Here is an 18,069-nt window from a genome sequence, read left to right as displayed (position 1 = left end):
CAACCTGTTGCCCTCTTCAGGGTTTATAATATCAGTTTTTAAGTCATAAAATAAACCCTGAAGAAGGCAACAGGTTGTTGCTGAAACTAGTTGGTTGTAAATAAAAATGCGAGTGGATCAAAAAACAAAGTATTTTTATTTCTCAAAATTCTAAATTGTATTTTTTATTGTTAAAAATAAAGTAAAATAAAATCGGTGACAGTTGTTTCGCCTTGTTATGGGCATTTTCAAACTCATGTGAAGATTAAATGGACTGATGGTCCTTATAAAGCAGATCCGGGGAAAGGAAGAATCTATTGACATGGTATTGTGAAACAGTGTCATTATGAAAATAACCCTAAAGTGGAGAAACCCAGATTTGTGAATTGGACACACTCAAAATGTTGTTATTGTTTAAAACAAGGGTGTCTACTTGCGGCCCGCGGAGCAAATAACACATTTTTTTCTTCAGTGTACACAAAACCACCAAAAGAACATCCCATCGTGCGTAGTTCGTATCACATCCCATATATGGGAGTATTTCATTATTCTGACAATTTTAAGACCTATAATGGCGTCAAGTAGTAAAGACGTTGACTAAAGAAGAGAAGAGTAACAGAAAAACTGAGAAGTTTTTAAAACAGAAAGACTATAAACTATTTTTTCGTGGAATTTAAAACAAACCCAACATGCCTGATATGCAATGATTATGTTTCTATCTTGAAAAAGTATAACATTAAACAGCATTACTAGGCTAAACATGCAAATAAGTTAGAAAAGCACGTAATAAAGAAACTAATAAATGTTATATATATATATATATATATATATATATATATATATATATATATATATATATATATATATATATATATATATATATATATAAATACATATATTACAAATATCTTGTTTGCTTTTTTGTTTTACGGCCCGGTAGGATTATCTCATTTCTAAAATCTGGCCCGGATACTGAAAATGTTGGCCATCCATGGTTTAAAATGTTCACTATCACTCGAGAGTAACTGTTCTTGTCTTGGGCAGCTCTAAACAGCGCCTCGACGGTCCTGATCCCCATCCAATCTCGTATATTCCGGAGCCAGGAGATCTGCCTTTTGCCCACACCTTGTCGACCCTCTATTTTGCCTTTTATGATAAAATAAAACAATAAACCCAATAAATAAAACAAAAAATCAAATTAAACATGTTTTATTTGATAATAACATTTCATATGAGGCCAAATTCCTGCGCTAACTATATTACATATTCTATACAACATACATAAGCTAACCACATATTATGTCTATTTATAACACACAACATAACTAATAAAGTTTACAGGTAGTATATAATATATTTAAAACATAATATTTATTTCATGAATCGTTATCCATGTCAATGTGAACTATTTTAAGAGTAACTTCTTCGGTAAATAGACACAAATTGACTCTTAGTTCTCAAGAGTGACATTTCAATGATGCGTCACGTTTATGACACATTTCGTTACATGAGAGAGATGAAAGATTTAACGTAGAGATGAAGAGAAAGAGAGCTATATATTCCGACACCAACGTTACAAAACGATAGAACAAGATAGTGTCGCGTAGATCTGGGCATTCCAAATTAGATACAATCCTAGGCCAATCCAAATAGCTAAATATATTGGAGTATAATACTAAAAGATTTTAATATTTAAAGAAAATAGAAACGAATAAACATTTCGGGAAACCTAATAATAGTGACAGAAAACTTGTTGCCATTTGAAAAAATATTGCATTCAATTTGGGATGCTAAAAATATGAAATGATGTTATACGAAATAAATTGAGTAAAAAGTTATGTTGTCGTATTTCTTCCCTGATCATATTGTGAACCAGGCAATAGCCATGGATCTTCCTCAAAAGACATCTAGAGGAAGACCAAAGAATTAATAGATGCTGCAGAAAGAAAACATGATTTGAAGGTATTGCAAAGGTGACGTTGTCCATGATAGAAGGAACTGCAACCTGAGGACGAGGAGAGCTGATTCCAACAGTCTACAAAGACGATAAGTTGGGATGAAGCCAGGAAGAAGAAGAAAAATAGAAAACAATATAGATTAATATAAATGTAAATGTTAGTTTATTCAAAATCTTAAATCATCCAAAGCTATTTCAAAGATTGATTTTCGTATTTGCTGTAGATCAAAAATCCATGTTTTGGACAACCCTGAATAAGGCATTAAATGATCAAGTTATGATTAAAATAAATTAAATATTGATGTAACAAACAATTTAATTTATAGCAAATATAAATGAATATTTTGTATGAAAAAAACAAGTAAAAATAAATATATTTTAATGCAAAAATGGATGGAATATTCGACGTTTATTAAAGAAAGCTTTATTTATTTACTTAATAGAATATAGGTGCGAGAAATGTTCCTTGATGTACCCCACTAGTTTTCTTTAAACGATGAAATAAAACATAGAACTAATCTTGTGCTAAGACATTTATAAAAGAACCATATAAAATGTAGAAACACAATTAATAAGTTTTAGTACAATTTCAATATATTAACATTAAAACAAGTAATTCGATGGGGTTCTATTAGTTTAAATATATAATTTTAACAGACATTCAGAATACTTATATGTTGTTTACCTTTAGACTAGTGTGATAAGAAAATTCTCTAAGTGTTTTTTTGTATATATATTTCAAACGTATTTCTAGCACAAATAAATATATACACATTAAAATATTACTATTTTATATAACACGCTTATATTACTATCACAAAATATTTATTTTAGGATTTTTTTTTTCAATTTGAAATATTTTTTAAATACAATTCACATAAGCTTAGAAATAAATGAAAATTACTAGCAAAATCTAGTGAAAAATACAATTTAAATGAAGCTGAAAATTTTTTATTGAAAAAATCATGGGTAGCTAAGTGTACATGAAAAAATATGGTACTAAGAAAACAAAAAACCTTTTTAATAATAATAATAAAACCCTTATCCGCACCCCAATGGTGCATAGGGCACTGTGTCATATTAGCGCAGTGTTATCTTAATCGTTTACACATGAAGGAAAGGTGATCAGCCCTCCGCTTCAGGTACCAGTCCATGGTAATATGGAATAAATATTAGAGTGAAAAAATCACTTATATTTATTTTACCCCCCTGGGAATCGAGCCCGGGACCTCCGGAACGGTAGCCGAGCGTGCTGACCATTACACTACAGTGGCGGACTCGAAATTGGTCTTGCGCAGGTGTTTCAGAATCACCACATTGTATTTGGAATCCAGGTATAGGAAGTGTATTTTAAATGTTAATAACGTGTTACGCACATTAGCGTTAAAAGATTCTATCAAAAAATTCACACTTAGTGAAAAAAAAAGTTTGCATAAGACGCTAAATTATGTATAATTCATTACGGAGCGCACACATTTGGGTTACATAACGTCGCTACATACGTATTGGCAAACTACCTGTTCTAATAACTAAGGTTTATTGATTTAGGAGGTTTAAACATTGATTATTAAGAGGGCAGTCTTGTTTGCCCACGCTTACACTCGCACGATCAAAGAATGAAGACATATTGAGCGCGTGGACTCGCCTCTTAAGGCAGAATATTCGATAACCTGCCTTAAGAGGCGAGATAATTTTCTTTCGACGAATTAATTTTATTTCGACTCATGTAACATTTAAGGGGATATTCGCAAACACACAATTAATTCCACAGGAGACCACCGAAGTGGTCACATGTCTGTTCACGCCCGATTTTTAAAAGAATATACATATATTGGATATTTTTTTGTTTTTTAGAAAATATATAGAACAAATATTTTTATGTTTTTTTTAAACTCTTTACCTTTCAATAACTCCTTTCTTTTCAAAATCATAAGTTTTTTCAATACAAAAAGTGTTTCAAGAAAAAAAATATATTTACGTCAAATGTTACTTGGATTTTGAGAAAATTAACTAATACTGAGCCTTAAGGCGGGATATTCGATGGCCTGCAGCTTAATTTTCTTTAAACCCTGGTAACATTTATCGCCATTGAATTTTTCGCTTAAAACACCGTTTTTGTATTGATTTTTTTGTAAATAAATATATGGTTTTGAAAAGAAAAGAGTTTATGAAAGGTAAGGATTTTTAAAATATTTTCAATATAAATTCTAAAAAAAAAAATACATTTTTATAATACACGCCCGACTAGCGCGGCCGTTCGCGTTCTGGATTTCAACTTCACCTCCTTACATATTTTGTATATCAAAACCATTTTAACATTGCGGTTTAGTCGGTATTATCGGAGACCTGTACGGCCCCTCGCGCAGCCGGTCGCGTTCGGAATTTGTACGTTTGACAGTACACCCTTCAGAGGGCAGTCCTGGTTGCTCAAGCCGATGGACTCGCCTCTTAATTTTTTTATGTAATTAACGGAAATGCCTCTATTACACCGCTAGAAAATATTCACATGGAATAAAATAAAAATAAGAGGCGAACGCAATTACGTTAGGAAATCGAGAAAACCGGGTTAAGTTATTTTAACGAAAAAGTGAATTTACGTGTATGTGTAATGTAACCAGTAAAAGTTGTTAACCATAACTAATGACATGTGTAATGTGTGTTACGTAACAACATATTATAACCATAATGTTTTAAAACGAGACTCATTATATCGCTCACTCCTTTCAACAACGTCATTTATCAAAAATCGAAAATTTTCAGTTGTGCATGTTTTCGAAGTGCCCAGAAAATGTACTATATCCCAGCAAAAGCGGCATATTTTAAACTTAATATTTACCCGCTACAGGGCAGAAAGTGTTTTTATTGCATTTTGAAGAAAAGGTATAGTTTATTTTTTTTTAACAAACTAAATATTTTTAAATGGAGAAAAAAACAATCAGGTTTTACCTAAAAAGATCTGTTGCAGAGTAAAAAGTTCAATAAGTGGCTTGATATTTATTTTTAATAAATTTTACTATATTTTGAAACATTAAAAACGATCTCATGAAAAATTAAGTTTTTTGACATAGTATATTTTCTGGGCATTCCAAAAACACACTGAAAATTTACGATTTTTGATAAATGACGTTGTTGAAAGATGAGCGATGTAAGAGAATCATTCTATGAGGCAATTTTTTTTTAAGATGGCGGGTGTAAACAAAAAAATATTTTAAATTTTGTACGTTATGAATTAACCCGGTTTGTGTGCAAAAAATAATGGAGAAAAATTACAACTTCTGAAAGAGGTTTAACCTTGAACCCACTAATCGTTTCTGAGTACATTTATTATTATTAAAAACTCGACAAAAAGTAAACTAAACATCACATTTTTTAAGCAACAAAAACTATCATTACATCCGCATTTTAGTGTAGTGGTAAGCTCGTTATGCTATGATGAACGAGGTCCCAGACTCGATAGCTGGTCAGATCAATTTTGGTAAATATGAAAATACCTTTTCAATTTATTAGTTTTCAGTTAGTATTGAATTTATTAATAGAATTTTACATCTTTTACTTAGACATGACATGTAGTAATAATGAATTTTCGTGATCATTTTCAATATATTATAGGTACAGGAGAATGCATTAATTTTTACTTTTTGACGCCTATTATAAAGATATTATGATAATGACACTAGCCAACAATTTATACAACTTTTATTTTGTAACTGGCATGAAAATACCTGATCTTAATGCACTTTGCATAGCTGAATTTGAAAAAGAAAGCAAAAAAATGTAGCACGTCAGATTTTTTAGTTATGGATACTTTTAATTCTGATATAGTATAAAGTTTATCTTATTATTTATGTATAAATATATATAAACATATAATGCTATCGTATTCAATATTAATAAGTCAATATATGGTATTTCCACTGTTACTCCATAATTATCAATACTTTTTTTGAATACCTTAGACCTTAGACTAAAGCATGTCTAGATACCAACCACTATTACGGTTTCAACGTATGGGGACCATATAAAAAAATAATATGACTAACATCAAAACTTGACGTGATACAAGCTTGTGACTTTGAATAAGAACGATCAACTTAGTCCAAATCAGTCATTAAAATTTCAGTTACAAAATCATTGTTGGCCAGTGTGATTTCATTTCAATTACCATTTACACATATGCATTACATACCATTTTTTTTAAATTATGTATAAAAAAAATATAAAACCTTTTTTTTAATTTTAATAATTTGATTTCAAGATGACTTTTGATTTTTTTTGTAAGATTATCCGAGTAATAGTTGAGATTCTTGTTTTTATACACAATACATATATATTTTAAACCGAGATCACCTAATAATTCAATTTAAAATTTACGCTTAAACTAGTTGTACTTTTAAAACATTAAAATATTCATTAATAATGGTACAATCGTACTTTGAGTTAGGTTCCACTTGGTATGGCCATAGATAAACTTACGAATATACAAGAAGTATGCTCAAAGTACAAGATCACTGATCAATATTTATCACTAACTTTTATTAAATCATTTTAGATTACAAAAGTTAGTTAAATTGTTGATATTTATCGAAAGTAGACAATAGGTTAAAAGTATGTTTGGTTTTTAAGTGTACCTACTCATATTGATATACTTGGTTAAAAGTACGTTTGGTTTTTAAATGTACTCGTATAGACTGATATACTTGGTTGAAAGTACGTTTCGTTTTTAAATGTACTCGTATTGGTATACATACTTGGTTAAAAATACGTTCGGTTTTTAAATGTACTCGCATACACTGGTATACTTGGTTGAAAGTACGTTAGTTTTTCTAATGTACTCGTATACTTGGTTGAAAGTACGTTTTGATTTGAAATTTATTCGTATACACTGATATACTTGGTTAAAAGTGCGTTTGGTTTTTCAAATGCATTTTATTCATTTCGACTTTTTTATTGTGAATGTGTCGATACCATTTGAGGCTATGTGTATTCTGATGCAGTGTTGGCAAGTGAATAAAATACATTGCCTGATGCATTTTTTTAAGCGAACACCCATTTATTAGTAGCGAAAATAAATTATATTGATTTTTTTTATTTGTGTAAAAAATCGAATATTTTTATTAATCATGAATATTATTTTAATGATCTGAGCCAAAGTGCAATCAATTCCAACCCATTTCTAATCGTATATATATTAACTAACTATTGTAGAATACCGCTAAGCATTATTATACGTGATATATGGTTTACACGCCAGATTACTATAGGAATGTACACATTAATACTATCAATAAATAACTAAGTGAAGATCTTAGGTCTTAAATAATAGAGTGAGATTCAACAAATAACAAATGAATTTTAAAAAGTTCAAACAGTCAGCGACGCAGTTCGCAACAAGCGCGAAGTTTTGGTAAAGGTTGGCCTGCAGATGCTAATTCCTGCAAACACTAAGATTTTGGCAAATGGATTATACACAAACTGTGTTCCCTATCACACAATCGTGTTGACCACTGTCGGAGAATTCTGAATATCCAGACTCTACACTGCAGGCGCTATCGCTGTCTTCTTCTGCCTTTGCTTCCGTCTTCGTTTCTTTGTCGAAGTCCATGGATTGCCTTTCGGAAGCCCCGCAAACGTCTGCGTCCAGGGTTTCTTGGCTGTCGAATTCGTGACTGTCGAACGAGGAGACGTTGGCTTCATCGTCCGACGGTGGATACGTGGCGCATCTCATGAACGTCCGCCGGATGTCCGCGCAGTTCTGTTTTTCCCCTAATGGAACTAGATTCACTTCCTCACTACAACTAACAGCTCCCGAATCTGTGGATATGGAATACGAGAGGCTGTCGTTAGGGCTAGAGTAATCGGTGCCAGAGCTGTCCTGGGCTCTGAAACTCCCGCAGTTATAGCTGAAGCGCCTTTTGTTCCCGGATCGGAAATTCCTGGAAGAATTATTTCTTTCCCTGCTGAACAATTGCTCGAAGCTTTGCACTCTTTCGAGCACGCTTATCTTTTCAGTCTCTGGTTCGAACTCACCGTGCGTCAGGGTACAAGGAAGAGATGTCATCTCTATATCGGATGTTGTTACAGTACTGGCAGTCTCGCAGCCGCTGGATATGGAACCTTCGTCACTGTCCAAGACCAAGAAATCTGACTTTGCACACAGCTGATCTACATCTTTCGCAGATATGCCGTCATCGCTTGGTTCGTGGCTTTTCGCGGGATGGGAAAGTCTGTTTTCGGTTTCACAGTAAAACACGTCGTCTTCGGCGTCTTCGGAAAGGCTGTCGGAGCGATTTTTATGACTGTTTTCGCTGGAATCGGACATGTTTGAGAAGCTAAATGCTACGTGGTTCGTAGAATTAGCCACTCGACTAGAATACAGATAGCTTTCAGAGATAGTTTCATTCGGAATTTCACCTAGTTCACTTCCGTTGGTGGATTCACGCGGAGTGTCATCGCCGACAGTAACTTCCGTGAGCTTTTTGTTACCAATATTGATTTCGACACATTTTACAGGTCTTTTCGTTTTATCTGGCAAACTCTTTCTGCTGAACTTCTTATCGAATTTCCGTCGTCCTAAAGTATAGGATGGGAAAATATCTTCGGGGGTATAGCAAGCTTTGAGCGCTGATGAGTCTCTAGTCCAAGTGTTGATAGCTCTGTCACCATTCATGGTAGATTCTTCTTCATCTTCTTCGGAGCACATTTCTTCAATAGCCATAAGTTTGGGTGCTGACTTGGACCTTTCTAACGGTGGTTTATAATTATTACCTCCAACACTGAGGAGAATCTTCCTCCTCGGCATACTGGGGTTCTCGTATACGGAATTTGCTAGACTCAATCGAGCGTTTTGCCTGGATAGCTTGTCTCGTTTGAATTCGAAGAGAGCTTGCTTGATCTTGAATTGAAGGTCTGTGGCTATCTTCTTAGAGACTGATTCCTTGGTACAGAGGACGGCGTGGCACCTTAGTTCGTGCTTGAGCTTCCTTCCTTCGTGCCTGTAGACCCAGCAGAAGACCTTGGGGTACTCCGGAGGGCTCGTGCAGAAGGTGATGCGGTGGGCCCAGTACTCGGTGAGGCCGTGCTCCTTGGTGACGCCCTTCAGGCCGGAGTTGGTGATGGACAGCTTCATGACCACGTCGGGTTTAGAGGACTGGTTGTAGTTCCTCCACAGAGTTGCGAGAGGCCTATCCACGCATCCTTCACCTGGAAGAAGAAAATAAATATTAATTAATAAGAAAACAAATAGTAATAACGTACATTCCTTCAAACATAATCATGGTTACTGTAACTATAGATCTTTTTGACATTTCAACATAGATGAAGAAAAGTCTGTAAGTCTCGGCATTTACAGGGCATAGGCTTGGTTAAGTGATCACATTACACAGTGTAACATTCACCAATTCTAATGAAAAAGCCAAAAATGTAAAATTCAGAGTGAACAAGTATTTGGACACACGAAAAATCTTGCATATGGCAATTTTCATCTATAAATTAACATAAACTAAGTTACTGCTAACCCTGCATCAAATTTATAAAATGTTAATTTTATGCAGGAGAGGTGATGAGTCCTGCGCTTGAGGTACCAATCCAGAGTAATAATCAATAAGTTTTATAGTAAAAAAACACTTAAATTTATTTTGATACCCTTAGAAATCGAACCCCTCCAGCTGGTATCCAAATATGCTAACCACTTAACTATGGAGGCGCCAGTATGTAACGTTAGATTGTATTTTCACCAGTTGGATAATAACATCTGTAGTTCTCGAAGCTAATCGTGTGTACATTAATAAACTCAAAAGTGGTATTGTACAAGTGTTTCATTTTTACATTTAAATCATCACGTTATTTCTCAAAATCAATAAATATTATGGTAAGAGTAAATGGAATTGTGTGAAACATTAATTATAATTGTTACTTAAGACCAATCAATAAATCCGAGCCGATAATTGGTGTTTGATAATAAAATTTCCAAACACATTATGTCTAAATAATTTGTTCAAATTGACCAATTATTTATATCGGAAAACCATAATTGGTTTTAAAGAGAGACAAATTATAAATTAGCTTCATCACTCGGATTGCATTATCAAAGAGTACCTACATTAATTAATAGATCATTGTCAGACGGGAGGAATATCAAACATACTCAATCTATAAAGGATTGTTTTAGACTCGTGAAGTGTTTATAACAGCTGATATAATAAATATTTTCAATCATCATTTTCTTGTGGAAAATTCGCATTCGTAAATACGTTGTTATCGTAAGTTGGTAATGAATGATGTCACAGAAATGATGGACTTATTTTAATATTGGAAACATTTCTAAATTATTGGCGGCTCTGTTTGTTGATGTCTATGTCTAATTTTGAAACTCCTAGATACATTAAAAAAATATATTGAGTATTATGGTTGTCAATCATGGGTAGGATTGGTGAATGTTGCAAGTGTGTGAAGTGTTAATTTAACCAGCCTATTACAGGTCACAAGCCCTCCATATTCTTAAAGTCTTCCATATTCTTCTTCATCTATATATATATATATATATATATATATATATATATATATATATATATATATATATATATATATATATATATATATGTGTGTGTGTGTGTGTGTGTGTGTGTGTGTGTGTGTATGTGAGGTCTGAATCGTGGATTATAATCTCATACACGAGAAACGCTAGAAAATATCGTTTTCATTTTATTATTATACAGATCGTAAGCCCTGTAATTGCCCAGACTTCCATATTCTTTTTCATATATCGCTCACTCCTTTCAAGAACGTCATATGTCAAAATTCGTTATTTTTCAGTTGTGCGTGTTTTCGGAATGCCTAGAAAATGTACTATATCCCAACAAAAGCGGCATATTTTTAACTTAATATTTACCCGCTACAGGGCACAAAGTGTTATTTTTGCATTTTGAAAAAAAGGTATTGTTTTTTTTTTAAATGTACTAAATATTTTTCAAATGGGGAAAAAACCTTCAGCTTTTACCTAAAAAGATCTGTTGCATAGTAAAAAGTTCAATTAGTGGCTTGATATTTATTTTTAATACATTTCATTATATTCTTAAACTTTAAAAACTGTCTCCTGAAAAATTAAGTTTTTTGATATATGACGTCGTTGAAAGGAGTGAGCGATATGTTAAAATGTGAAAATGTACATATATCTGTATATGTTATAACAATCAAGTTAGGTTAGGTATAAACAATATACGTTAACAACAATTTTCATATCATCATTCACTGTGCATTCGCATGATACATGGAATATTGCATAATAACAGGAAATTAATTTCAAATTAGCAATCATTTGCATCGAAAATAACATAACGCGAGGGTAATTGACGATTCGAGCACGACCGGCATCGTCAATTGGCCGTCTGAAGATGACCTACGACAGCTGAAGTCAACACTGGACGTAGCCCAGAACAAAGTCGTCGTTAGCTGAAGGTCGCGATCGTCGTTGGAATAACAATCGCTGATAATCACCAGCTGACGAAACTTGACAAACAGAAAACTGGGCAAAAAGTGTAGGGGAAAAAATCTTTAGAATTTGCAAATCTCTCGGCGTCAACTTGCTAATACGGCTGTCCAAATTTAAAACACAGTAAGGGACATTTTTTTTGTAGTAGGTTTTTTTTGCATTTTTGGACTAAGTAGAATCTACTTAGTCCCAAAATGCAAAAAAAAAAACGTACTACAAAAAAATTCCTTACTGTGTTTTGAGTTTGGACAGCCGAGTTGTCAAATTTTGACAGGATGATTAGCGCTCCTATTATGTCGGGTCCGCCTCCATAGTGTCATTACCATGTCAGCACGCTCGGCTGCCGTTCTGGAGGTCCCGGGTTCGATTCCCAGGGGGGGTTAAATAAATAAAAGTGATTTTTTTCACTCCAATATTTATTCAATATTACCCTGGACTGGTACCTGAAGCGGAGGCCTGATCACCTTTCCTTCACGTGTTTACGATCAAGATAAAACTGCGTTTATACGATGCAGAGCCCTATGCACCTTTGGGGTGCGGATAAGGGTTTTATGAATGAATTTTATCAAGTTGTGGTCCCGTGGTTAGTGTCGCGGACTCTTGAGTCAGACCTTCTGGGTTCGAACACACTCTAATTCAATTTGATACTTATTTTTAATAATGAGCTCATTATTAAAAATAAGAAACTTAGGCTCACAGAAATAGTATGAACTAGAAGTATTTTTGTTAATAATACACCACAAATGTTTTTTTTTCAAAATCAAAAAAAAAGAAGATATTAATTAATTTGGCATCAACTTCGTAAAATTATTATTATGAGAAAATTAAAAAAATATTCAAAATACTAGATATTAAAGAGATTTCAAAGTGGTATTACACAAGGTGAACGATGAATTATAAGGAAAGTGTTATATTACCATACAAAAAAGATAATAATGCTTTTAATATATAAAATATCATAACATGATTTGAATTTATTATTAATTATTTATTATTTTATTTATTTCGTAGATACATATTTTTTTATACTATATGTATTACGGCTCTTTAGGCATGGCCTGTGTTGAGCCGAAATACTTACATGTTAATAATTTTTTTTTATTATTATTTAAAAGTAAAACACATAATATATAACACTATTTTTAAGTTCATTCATGTAAACACGACTAGTTTCGAGAACTTCAAATGTCCTCGAAACCGGCCCTTCTTCAATCATTTACATAAAATATACTATAGTTTAGCTATACATTTGACCTTTAAATGGCTAACCAAAGAAGTTTAGGCTATGTTAGGATTAATTATAACATATTGCCCATCGGCTCTGGGGAATTAAACGGTATTGACAGAGGATAGCATTTGAATAAGGCCTCGCATGGGTCGCGCATGATTGTTCTCACATACTGCGAAACTACACAAAGTATAGGAACAACCTTGTGAACATTATCCAATACGTGATCAGACTTATGAATGATTGGTGATTATATTTATATATATATATATATATATATATATATATATATATATATATATATATATATATATATATAAATATATATATATATGTATATATATATATATAATATATATATATATATATATATATATATATATATATATATATATATATATATATATATATATATATATATATATATATATATATATATATATATATATATATATATATGTGTGTGTGTGTGTACCCTCATCCGACACTGAATCATATAACGGTAGTGTTATCTTGATCCTTAAAGTCCAGGGTAATATTGAATAAATATTAGAGTTAAAAAATCACTTAAGTATATTTATTTGAACCCCCCGCTGGGGATTATCTAATAAACTAACTTTATGAGGAGAAGAACATACTGTGAACCAGGCAATCGCCATGGATCTTTCTCGATAGACATCTAAGCATTCATGGATGCTGCAGAAAGATGACATGATTCGAAGGCATGGCCTAGGTGACGTTGTCCATGACAGAAGGGCCCTAAATCTGAGGACGAGGAGAGCTGGCATAAACAGTCTACAAAGACGATAGGTTGGGATGGAGTCAAGAAAAAGAACTCTATGAGGAGATAGATTTAAGTGAAAGAGACGAATATTGTTTTACAGATTGGTGTGACGTTCTATTCTCTCTGCCTACCCCTGCGGTAACTCAATTATGTGTGGTAGCCAATAGAAAGTTTAATCATCACTTATTCAGATTCATATCATTAAATCTTCGAGGAAACAGAATAATTACAATAATTAATAATTGTTGTTTAATGCCCAGGTATTAAAGATTGAATAACTAATGGTTACAGAAGAGATAAACTATATATATATATATATATATATATATATATATATATATATATATATATATATATATATATATATATATATATATATATATATATATATATATATATATATATATATAAAATACCAGTCACGATAGAAAAGTAATTATATACAGTTTATACTAGGTACATTCTTTTATTAATGCATATAATAATACGTTGTATAATCACTGAAATAATGAATCGTGATGTCAAATGATGACTAATGTACATTTTTAAAATGCATAATGTTTGCAACGGTATCAATTAATTTATTAAATATAATGGTTTATTTTTATTTATTACAAACCTTGCAAATGTGAGCAAACCTATAAGGTTTACACACAAGTGTGTAAAATGATCACTTAAGCCAGCCAAATGCCAGGTCGTAAGCCCTGGGATGCTCAGACTTCCATCTTTTTTCATAAAGATGTTTCATATCAAGTTGAGACACCTTTATATTATTTAATTTATTTTAATAAAAGATAAATAATTGTGTTTTTATTATTTAAAAAAATACTTCACTTTCATACTATTTCTGTGAGCCTAAGCGGCTCATTTTTAGAAATAGGTATCAAAATTGTGATAGAGTGGGCTCGAACTGAGAAACTCTGACTCATGAGTTCGCAACACAAACCACGGGACCACAACCCGACACGACAATAATATTATAAAGGAGTTTAAAAATATATATTTATTCGCCACTTTCCAAATAAAATCGTGTGCGGACAACGCTCGTGACTTCTCGCGCAGCACCCTTAAGGCCCAGCATTCGTTAAGTCGCAATTTTATTTTCTCTAAATCCAGGTAACATTTTACGTAATTGTTTTTTTCCTTAAAACATAGTTTTTGCAGTGAAAAACAAGTTTTTCTTCGAAATAAAAAAAAATCAAGTATACATTCTTTTAAAAGATTTTTTTAAAGTGAATTTTTAAAATGAAAAAATGCAACGTAACGAATGCTAGCCCTTAAGGTAAGACAAATACTTAAGGTAAGCCCTTAAGGTAAGAAATAGCTTCAAGCTGTTATATGTATTATATTTGATTAAATAAAGAATTTCTTTTAGGACACCATGATATATATTTTTTGAATCAGTGACGTTAACATACTGAAAATCCATATCGACAGTCGTATAGAAGCGATAAGTATATCTTCGTTGTCTTATCGATGCGATACTATTCATAATACACGCTGCTCTCCTGGTGGCTATGTTAGGCGCTATCTGCACGGGAGACAATCCTTTCCGGTTTCCGACACAGACGTGATATTTCCGGTTGAAGACATTAAAATATTATAGCTATCTAAATGCTCAGATCGTGAAAATCATTAATACTGCCCAGACTGAAACGGAAGTGTGTCAATATTTTAAATATTAAACCCATTTAACCTAGTTTTATAGAAAAAACTTAAATTTAAATAAGTTTTTTGTATTATCATTAGTGACTGAAGATTCTGACACACTTACACAAAATCTATGCACATATCGCTCACTCCTTTCAAGAACGTCATAAATCAAAAATCGACAATTTTCAGTTTTGCATGTTTTCGGAATGCCAAGAAAATGTACTATTTCCCAGCAAAAGAGGCATATTTTTAACTTAATATTTACCCGCTACAGGGCAAAAAGTGTTGTTTTTGCATTTTGAAGAAAAGGTATTGTTCAATTATTTTTTTAAATGTACTAAATATTTTTAAATGGAGAAAAAACAGTCAGGTTTTATCTAAAAAGATCTGTTGCACAGTAAAAAGTTCAATAAGTGGCTTGATGTTTATTTTTAATACATTGTGTTTTATTTTTAAACTTTAAAATGTTCTCCCGAAAAATCAAGTTTTTTGATTTATGACGTTCTTGAAAGGAGTGAGCGATATGTAAATACAAAATTGTAATTTTTAGACATCTCAACATAGATGAAGAAGAATGTAAAGGTCTGGGTATTTACAGGGCTTATGGATTATCATAGGCAGGTTAAGTGATCACTTTACACACGTGGAAAATTCACCATTCTGCTCATGATAAACAACCACACTAATTAAATTTTTGGAACTCCTGCAAATATCATTCATCTCATGACACTGTGCATGTGAGTCTACTAGAGCCATCTATGGTTAGATTAGAAAATGTTTTATTTAGCAGAGACTTTATTTTATTTTAGATATTTTTATTTTATTTTCATTGGATGTATGCAAGATCCTAACCGGATTATTTTACATACCGGGAAACGCCTAAAGCAATCGCTTAGCCCTGTAAATACCCACACATCCATATTGTTCTACATATTTGATGAGTTGATGAATTTTGCAATTCATGTCGAATTTATCGATTTATTTGGTATTCTTTATTTTACCATAAAGATCCATGGGTTATATTAAAACTAGAAGACAGTTTTTTTTAATATTTAAAAGCACATAGTTTTTTTAGTTTTTTACTTGAGATTTGGTAGTCGCACGGTCTATTCGAATATTTTGTAAAAAAATACCATAAAAACCTATTTAGGAACTCGCACGCTAGCGTAGACAAGGTCATATCTATTTGTTTTTTTTTATTCCATTATTTTGTTAACTTCGACATCAAGGCCGAAAGTCATTCATCAATCGAAATGTATTCTTCTGGTTTTTAGCCGAAAAATATTGATATTAGAAAGAAAAATTGTAAAGTTGATTCGTATAATGTATACCATAGATTAAATTAAACTAACTAACTAGCCATCACGCTGCTTCCTCGCAGCTGTAGCTAGAAGAGAGAATAGAATGCCACACTGTCCTTAAACAATTTTCGCCTTTTCAACATTTACGCATCTCCTCATACATACTCGCTGATTAACCCGACTCCTGACCTGACCACTTTCAATAATTTATATACTTTATTTTATTTCTTGAATGTTAACCACAGATACTTTGTGGCACATTTTATAAACTTTATAAAATTAATCAACTTTGTTTTCACTACTTTTTTTAGATTAATACATTTATGATTTTTATGGAGTGTGTTGAAGTTTTTGGTGAGAGTATTTAAATGTTTTTTAATTAAAATAAACCCTAAAGATGACATTGTTCTTGTCGAAACTGGTAGGTTAAACTATTAATTAAAAAAAGTGGTTAAAACAAAGTTAATTAATTTTATTTCGTTTCTTTAAACCCAGGTAACATTAAACGTAATTGAATACGTAATACATACACCTTTTTGTATTGAAAAAATAAGTTTTTATTCGAAATACATATATGGTTTTGAAAAGAAAAGAGTTATTGAAAGGAAGGAGTTAAAAACTGAATAAAAATATTTTCGCAATATACAATACTTATATTCTGAAGAAAAAAAAATATTATTGGTAGTAATGCCTTAAAGATTTTGGATGAAAACAGACTTAATTTAAGATGGCTAACGCGACAGGGTTGGAGTCCCGAAATTCTGAATTTAAACTAACTACCCCCCCCCCCACTCAACGATTATAAAAGATAAATTATTGAATTTATTTTAAGTAATTTCGAAAAAAAAATTAACTGGATTAAGGGATAATCAGCTGAATATAAATATTTAAAAAAAATATGGTATTGATAAAATTATCCTGTAAAATGGGTTATTCGCAATTCGAGACTGCTTTCATTAACGATCATAATTACTTAAACAAAACACCATCTTTTTCCTACAAAATAATTAATTAGTAGACAATTTACTTACAAAATTACAAGGCGTTATTGTAACTTGATACTTTTTGCAAAGAACCTGTGGAAAATTTTCTCGTAAATTTAATTATGATTAGAGTCCTGGATCTATTTCAGGTATACACGCTCGAAGGATATTTATCCGAGTACTTAGATAATGTTAACATGTTTTAAAATAGCCTGAATATAGAAATAAAACGCAAATATACTGAACAAGTTTGATGGAAAATTTATGACAATAGTAACTGAAGAGGTATGAACATATGTCGGTACATATCGCTCACTCCTTTCAAGAACGACATAAATAAAAAAAAACTTTATTTTTCAGGAGAACGTTTTTAATGTTAAAAAATATAACACAATGCATGTATTAAAAATAAATATCAAGCCACTTATTGAACTTTTTACTGTGTAACAGATCTTTTTAGGTAAAACCTAAAGGTTTTTTCTCCATTTGAAAAATATTTAGTTTATTTAAAAAAATATATATATATATTTTATATATTTAAAAAATAGTTAAACAATACATTTTCTTTAAAATGCAAGAACAACATTTTCTGGCCTGTAGCGGGTAAATATTAAGTTAAAAATATGCCTGTTTTGCTGGAATATAGTACATTTTCTGTGCATTCCGAAAACACGCACAACTAAAAAATGACCATTTT

The 18,069-nt window shown here is 31.8% G+C and overlaps 1 protein-coding gene across 1 annotated transcript in view; it reads right to left on the bottom strand.

Annotated features, from left to right (window-relative positions):
* Positions 1 to 6,184: 6,184 nt before the first annotated feature.
* Positions 6,185 to 18,069, bottom strand: part of LOC148303128 (uncharacterized) — a 65,177-nt gene continuing 53,292 nt past the window's right edge. Inside the window, exon 2 of the mRNA XM_088270434.1 lies at positions 6,185 to 9,136. Within this exon, the coding sequence (XP_088126560.1) occupies positions 7,398 to 9,136 (1,739 nt within the window). The 3' untranslated portion in view covers positions 6,185 to 7,397. The remainder of the gene's footprint in view (positions 9,137 to 18,069) is intronic.

The sequence above is a fragment of the Brachycentrus maculatus genome, unplaced genomic scaffold, assembly GCF_059751285.1.
Source record: "Brachycentrus maculatus isolate JH-2025_06_01 unplaced genomic scaffold, ASM5975128v1 h1tg000386l, whole genome shotgun sequence".
NCBI classification, from domain to species: domain Eukaryota; kingdom Metazoa; phylum Arthropoda; class Insecta; order Trichoptera; family Brachycentridae; genus Brachycentrus; species Brachycentrus maculatus.
This window is presented reverse-complemented; position numbering and strand designations above follow the sequence as displayed.